The sequence below is a fragment of the Dipodomys spectabilis genome, unplaced genomic scaffold (assembly GCF_019054845.1).
Source record: "Dipodomys spectabilis isolate Male_0828 unplaced genomic scaffold, ASM1905484v1 ptg000215l, whole genome shotgun sequence".
NCBI classification, from domain to species: Eukaryota; Metazoa; Chordata; class Mammalia; order Rodentia; family Heteromyidae; genus Dipodomys; species Dipodomys spectabilis.
The window spans coordinates 9612563-9620123 of NW_024870892.1; the positions used below are offsets into that span (position 1 = coordinate 9612563).

Consider the following 7561-nt stretch of genomic DNA (forward strand, 5'->3'; position numbering starts at 1 on the left):
AAGGTGGACTTGTGGGAGTGAGGATCTGGGGAGATTTTTTTTTCTTTTCTTTTTTTTTGGTCGGCCGTGGGGCTTGAACTCTGGGCCTGGGTGCTGTCCCTCAGCTCTTCAGCTCAAGGCGAGCGCTCTACCACTTGAGCTACAGTGCCACTTTCGGTTTTCTGGTGGTTTATTGGAGATAGGAGTCTCACGGTCTCTCCTGCCCGGGCTGGCTTTGAACCGCGATCCTCAGATCTCAGCCTCCTGAGTAGCTAGGATTACAGGCGTGAGCCACCAGCGCCCGGCGGAGGTTCTTCTTTTTAATGTCTGTTCCTGAGCTTTTGTGTTCAAGGTTAGTACTCTTATCACCTGAGCCACAACTCTACTTCCAGCTTTTTGCTGGTTAATTGGTGAAGAGTCTTATAAACTTTCCTGCCCTGATTGGCTTTGAACCATGGTCTTCAGATCTGAGCCTTCTCAGTAGCTAGGATTACAGCCACCAGCACCTGGCTATTTTTTATTTTATTTAAGCAGAGGAGCTTGAACTCAGAGCTTTATGTGCTCTTGGCTTTTTCTCTCAAGGATTTTGTGTGTGTGTGTGTGTGTGTGTGTGTGTGTGTGTGTGTGTGTGTGTGTGTGTGTGTGTGTGTGTGTATGTGTGTGTGTGCTGGTTCTAGGGCTTGAACTCAAAGCCTAGGAGCTGTCTCTGAGCTTTTGTTCAAGTCTAGTGCTCTATCACTTGAGCCACAACTCCACTTCTGGATTTTTTTTTTTTCTTTTTGGTAGTTTATTGGAGATAAGAGTCTCACAGACTTTCCTGCCTGGGCTGGCTTTATACCATACTCCTTAGATCTCAGCCTCCTGTGTAGATAGATTACAGGCGTGAGCCACCAATGCCCGACTACTTTTGGCTTTTTGCAGGATAATTGGAGATAAGAGTTTCATTGCTTTTCTGTCCAGGTGAACACAGTTATCTTGATTCTTATGTCTGGTATGAAAAGATGTCAGGCGAGGTAGGAAACAGAGTGATTTCAAAAGGTTATTGGAGGGAGCTGGGAAGGTGGCTCAGTGGTAGAGCGCTTGCTTTGCATGCCTGAGGCCCTGGGTTCGATTCCTCAGCACCACATAAGCAAAAAGAAAAAAGCCGGAAGTGGCGCTGTGGCTCAAGTGGTAGAGTGCTAGCCTTGAGCTGAAGAGCTGAGGGACAGCGCCCAGGCCCAGAGTTCAGGCCCCACGACTGGACCCAAAAAAAAAAAAAATGACTTTATTGGGGAAGTGGAAGCTGACCAGCCAGGGACTCAGCACAGACTCGGGAGCTAAACCTTCGACCCCGAACAGCCCACAAGCTAGAGTTTTTTAAAGGCAAAATCGATGTGGTCAAGCCTAGCCACACGCAGGTGGCCAATGGGATTGTAACACACACGTAAAGACTGCATATTTATGTCAGTGGCCAATGAGGTTACAGTCCGTCTCATAGTCACTGTTTGAACTAACCTATCATTTGGTTTGAATTGGCGTGGGAATTTGGGGTCCCCACACAAAGCAGGCGGATATTCTTACTCATGGGGGCTGCACATTCCAGAAACATAATGTCATATGCCCCTGCACCTTGGAAGCTGGGGGCTGTGACGTAGACAGCTACAGGAGATTTACTACAAAGATAGCTAAGGAGGATGCACAACGCTGCACGGTATGAGAGCGCCAAAGTCCGTGGGAAATATGTTTTAAGGTCTCCCTATGGCCTCTCTTTGTTTTTAGTAAAGGCTCAATTTCTCAGCTTAGTTTTTCTCACACACACAGTCTGGGATCTTAACAGTCTAGCAGACCCTTCCCCGCTACAGAAGGGAGGAAGGTAGGAAGAAAGAAAGGAAAAGAAAAGGAAGCTGTTTAAAAGCACAGTAACTTCCCCTGGCTTTCGGCCTGTCATGCCAGCCTGAGGGGATGACCCTGCGGCCCACCTCTGATACTGAGCAGTGCCTTGGCCAGCTGTGAAGGTGCGATACTGCCTTGTCCACAGCCTCCTTCCGTGATGGACAGGGCCAGTGGCTTGTCCCCACTCGCTGCCCAACCAGAGAGACCTGAATTTGAACTCAGGTTCCCTCCCTGGGCTTTCCAGCCCGCGGGCCTGGGAAGCTGAGCTCGCTCTGGCCTATCGCGCCCCCTGCTGGATAGGAACGGGATCGTCGAGGGCGCGGCTCCTTTAAGAGGAGCGGCCGGTGCTCGAAGAGGCCGGAAGAAGAATGTCACTCGTGGTTAGTTATAACCGGAAGCGGAAGTGGTGCTGGCTGGGCTGGTTACTGCAGACCGGCATCCAGGCGCGGGGAAACTGAGTCCAAGGTCGCTCCAGACCTGCAAGGCCTGGGCTTTTGTGGTCGGACAGAAGTCAGGTCACAGGCTGAGCGGGCCCAGAGGGGCACTGGCCACGGGGCCGCGGCGGCTGCGTACGAGTTTGCCAGGCGAGAGCACCCGCCCGGCCTGTACTCCCTTCTCCCTCCTCCAGGATGGGCTCCAAAGCCAAGAAGCGTGTGGTGCTGCCCACCCGTCCGGCGCCCCCCACCATGGAGCAGATTCTGGAGGACGTGCGTGGGGCGCCGGCCCAGGACCCCATCTTCACGGCTCTGGCCTCAGAAGGTAGGGGAGCCAAGGCCCGGGCTGGCAGAAGGGTCCTGACACTTTGACGCTGGCCCCCAGCATCAGATCTGATGAGGCCATGTCATTGGGACTCCCGACTCAAGCCTGGAACCTCGAGCGACCCTTGGCCTCACCCAGGCTCCCTCCTCCTGGTCTATAAAGTGCACCTGTCTGTCGGGCCCTGGGGGGATCACTATCCTAGTTTCTCAGATATCTGAGATTGGGAGGATCACAGTTAGAGGCCAGCCTGAGCAAAAATAAGTCTGTGAAACTCCATCTCCAAAATCATCAGCAAAAGGCAAGGCTGGAGGTGTTTCCCAAGTGGTAGAGTGCCAGCCATAAGCAGGAAAACAGAGCAAGCAAGTGGGAGGCCCCTAGGATCAAGCTCTACTACCACGGGCCCATCCCTGGGGTAGTCTAAAACAGGGATGTGCAAGAATGGTGTTAGGAATAGTGTTTGTGGGGCTGGGAAGGAGGCTCAGTGGTAGAGCGCTTGCCTTGCATGCCTGAGGCCCTGGGTTCAAGTCCTCAGCACCACATAAGCAAAAAGATAAAAGGAGGAAGTGGTGTTGTGGCTCAAGTGGTAGAGCGCTAGCCTTGAGCTGAAGAGCTGAGGGACAGCACCCAGGCCCAGAGTTCAGGCCCCACGACCGGACCCTCCCCCCCAAAAAAAGAATAGTGTTTGTTTCTTCTTGTGCCTGGATAAGCCCTTTGCCGCTAAGTTAATGCCAACCCCAACTTTTTACATTTTTGATGTGCTAAATAGGGTTTGGGGTGTAAAGGGGGCATGGTTTGGTGGTGGAGCATTTAACCTAGTGTGTTTGAGGCCCTGGGTTTTATTCCTAGCATCACAAAAACCAACAACAAAGCCAATGGGCTGGATGCAGGTGGCTCACGCCTGTCATCCTAGCTACTCAGGAGGCTGAGATCTGAAGATCGGGTTCAAAGCCAGCCCGGGCAGGAAGTCCATGAGACTCCATTTCCAAAAACAAAACGACAAGCTGGGTGCTTGGGACTTTTTAACCAAACCCTAGCACCCCACATACTTGAGTTGGATGTTGGACTTACTCAGTGGAAATCTAGATAGCCCTGAGCAGGACAGAAGCAGCCAGGTGTGTGTGTGTGTGTGTGTGTGTGTGTGTGTGTGTGTGTGTGTGTGTGTGTGTGTGTGTGTGTGTGTGTGTGTGTGTGTGTGTGGACAGAAGCAGCCAGGTGTGTGTGTGTGTGTGTGTGTGTGTGTGTGTGTGTGTGTGTGTGTGTGTGTAGGACAGAAGCAGCCAGGGGTGTGTGTGTGTGTGCAGGACAGAGGTGTGTGTGTGTGTGTGTGTGTGTGTGTGTGTGTGTAGGACAGAAGCAGCCAGGGGTGTGTGTGTGTGTGCAGGACAGAGGTGTGTGTGTGTGTGTGTGTGTGTGTGTAGGACAGAAGCAGCCAGGGGTGTGTGTGTGTGCAGGACAGAAGCAGCCAGGGGTGTGTGTGTGTGTGTGTGTGCAGGACAGAAGGTGTGTGTGTGTGTGTGTGTGTGTGTGTGTGTGTGACAGAAGCAGCCAGGGGTGTGTGTGTGTGTGCGCAGCCAGGAGTGTGTGTGTGTGTGTGTGTGTGTGTGTGTGCAGCCAGGGGTGTGTGTGTGTGTGTGTGTGTTGTGTGTGTGTGTGTGTGTGTGTGTGTGTGATCCACACCTGTACTGAACTCGGCCTCATGCTCTCACTTGACTTTTTTTGTTCCAGTCCTGGGGCTTGAACCCATTCCTGAGCTCAATTCCTGGGAGTTTGAACTCAGGGCCTGGGCACTGTCCTTGAGCTCCTTTTATTCAAAGCTTAGCTCTCTACCACTTGAGCCACAACACCATTTTTGGCTTTTTCTGTTTGTGGTACTGAGGAATTGAACCCAGAGCTTCATGCATGCTAGGCAAGCACTCTACTAAGCCACATTCCCAGCCCCAATTCCTGAGTTTTTGTGCCTAAGGTTAGTGCTCTACTACTTGAACCACATCTTCACTTTTGGTGGTTAATTCAAGATAAGAGTCTCATGCACTTTCCTGCCCAGGCTGGCTTTGAACCACAGTCCTCAGATTTCAGCCCCCTGAGTAGCTGGGAGTACAGGCGTGAGCCGCCAGCACCCAGTGGCAGGTGGGCTTTTGCTCACTTAGGATGCTATTTCCTGTCCCCCAGATGCCCCAAGACCCTGCAAGAAGACTGAGGAGCCCGAGGCCCAGCGGGAGCTTCTCTACCAGCAGAGCCGGGCTTACGTGGCCACCAATGAGCGGCTGCGGCAGGCTGGGGACGGGCTGAGGCAGAAGTGCGAGGCGCTCTGGCAGGCCGGCCAGGAGCTGGAGCTGGACATCAGCCAGGTGTCCCAGACGGCGCTGCCGCCACCGGGGACCCTGGCTCTCTCCTCACGCTGACCTTGCTTCCCCCTCTCCCTGGGGACCCGGGTCCCCCTGGCTTACATTCCACGTCCAGCCAGCCCCTGGGATCAGGGCACCCCTGCTCACTCCCAGCACTCAGGAGGCTGCAGAACACTGTGACACCTGGCTGGAGAGACGCACCCCACAGGCTCCTTGTCTCAGGACTGCAGCAGGGCCCAGCCACGGTTTCAGAAGGGGACATGAAGGATGGCTGCTCCAGGTTCTGTCCCCTCCGGTCTGATCTGAGACAAGGCCACTAGAGCAGTGCCACCTCCTTCCTGTCTTCATACTCCTGCTTAGGGCACTAAACAGTTGGCTGAAGATAGATATACGTGTGACCCTCGGGAGGCCCTGGTCACTGCTCAGCTGGGCCTAACTGGAGGTCAGACCTGGCTGCCAGAGCCCAGCACCAGTGTGACTGGGGCCAGCCCAGCCTCTAATTTATCTCCTTCCCGATTTGAATGCTGCCTCTGGCCAGGCTGATCCTCACAACAACCCTGACATGCTGGAGTCACCATCCTTACTGTCCCCCAAGAAACGTTCCCAGAGTCCCCGCCTGGGTTCTGAGTCCCTCGCTAGCTCTGGTGCTGTGGTGGGTGGAGGTGAATGGATCGGGAAAGGGGACTTTTCATCCAAAGTAGGCAGAGACCTGTGGCCCACAGGAGGGTGGCTCTGTGTGTGTTGGGGGGAGGGGGGAGGGGGAGGGGCGGGTCTGGAGGCTCCTGGGCCCCTGCTGAGTCAATGGATAAAAACCTCTTTGGATCAGAATGGCCACCTGAGTCGCTCCTGAGACTTTGCCATCTGGGGCAGCAGCTCTGGAGATGCACTGGGGGGGGGGGGGCGTCAATGCCCATATGCAGGTGTCCCCACGGGGTCCCATGGGGTCCCGGGTATGGCGCAAGGCCTGATGGGTGCTATGGGGAGTAACTCCATCCAGAGCCTCTGACGCTTCTTTAGAAGAAACTTCTCAGGGCTAGGAGTGTGGCTTCATGGTAGAGCACTTGCCTAGCATGCTTGAAACCCTGGGTTCCATTCCTCAATACCACATAAACAGAAGTGGCTCTGTGGCTCCAGGGGTAGAGCTCAGGGACAGTGTTCAGGCCCCGAGTTCAAGCTCTAAGACTGGCAAAAAGAAACAAGAAACTTCTGTTTCTCTCCCTGAAAGAACACCTCTCAGTTCAAGCCATCTCCTAAGCCAAACACTGGGTCTTTGGGGCCTGTACCCCTCAGGAACTTCCCATTAGCCAAAGCTTTGCCACCCTGACCCACTGCTGGCTGCCTCCTTCCCACACTGGCCAGCCTGGTCCACCCCGAGGAGAACCTGGGATCCGACTGTCCAGAACTATCGGCAGGCAGGCATCTTGCAATGAGAGCCCCGTGGCGGTGACAGACCAGACTCCCTGCTGTCTACACTGGGACCAGCCGCCAAGGGCTGGCACACAGCCTACCAAGGTGGTGTCACCACACTGAAGAGCTGTCTTTCCTCCTAGCTCCTTGGGACCAAGTGGACATAGGCTGACACCACGGGGCCTTGTCCCTGAGGACTCAGATCTGGCCTGAGGGATCTGGCCTGAGATGCCTTCAACAAGAGGTTTCCTTGGCCAGCACTGGACCCGTGGTGGGGGCAGCCATGGCGGGGATGGAAGACCCTGAAAGCTGGCCTCCACCCTTTGGCCTGCCTTGACCCAGGAACAGTGGACAGCATGGGCAATGCCATAGCTTGGTTTATTAAAGGTGCACAAAAAGCCAGACGCCAGATTGGGTATCATCTTTCCACTAGACAAATGGCTGTACATTAGAGGGCGGGTGTGGAAGGAGCTGGGACTATTTACATGACGGTTGAACACTGCAGAGACCCAGGAGGGCGGGAGCTGTAGGGGTGGTGGGCACAGGTCAGCTCAGCAGGAGAGGAAGATGTGATGGGGGAACACGGAGTCATCATAAGTCGGGACATCAGATCCCCACATCCTGGTCCAGTGGCGGCAAGTCCTCGGTTTTGGGGCCGGCTGCAGTGTTTGGCAGTGAGATCAGGGCTTGGGAACCGGGGACAGTGTCTGTGTCCACAGCTCTGACCTCTAGTAGAGTGTCCACGTGCAGCCTGTCGCTCTTAAACTGCTCTCCTGGGCGGGCTAGCCTCCCACGGCTCTACTGATGCCTTGAGGCTGTGCCCTCTCTGGGGGGAGGGAGGCGGTGAAGGCAAAAATGGCCCCTGGACCTGGTCCAGCAGGAGACAGCCCCTTATTTACTGGTGTTTGGTGGGGGCTGCGCCCCCGGGGGAGGTCGTGGCGACTGCCGTGAGCAGCATAGGCACTCACAGCACAGCAGCTACTCTGTCCACCCCTCCGAGAGGTAGCTCTGAGTTCTCCCCATGGCCCACATGGGGAAACTGAGGCACAGAGCAGCGAGAGCACTGCCCAAGGTCTCACAGTGCATGGTAGGGGAGGCCGGGCCCAGGGTTGTACCTCGTACTTTGATCCATGGCCTGCAGCGGGTCCATCTGCCACCATTTCCCTAGCACCAGGCCATTTTTGGGGGGTGCAGCTGGT

The 7561-nt window shown here is 55.0% G+C and overlaps 1 protein-coding gene across 1 annotated transcript; it reads left to right on the forward strand.

Annotated features, from left to right (window-relative positions):
- Positions 1-2263: 2263 nt before the first annotated feature.
- On the forward strand, positions 2264-5716 carry CUNH19orf25 (chromosome unknown C19orf25 homolog). Its single transcript, XM_042697142.1, has 2 exons — positions 2264-2610; positions 4780-5716. The coding sequence occupies exons 1-2, from the start codon at positions 2481-2483 to the stop codon at positions 5010-5012; spliced, it is 363 nt and encodes a 120-aa protein (XP_042553076.1). The 5' UTR covers positions 2264-2480; the 3' UTR covers positions 5013-5716.
- Positions 5717-7561: the final 1845 nt, after the last annotated feature.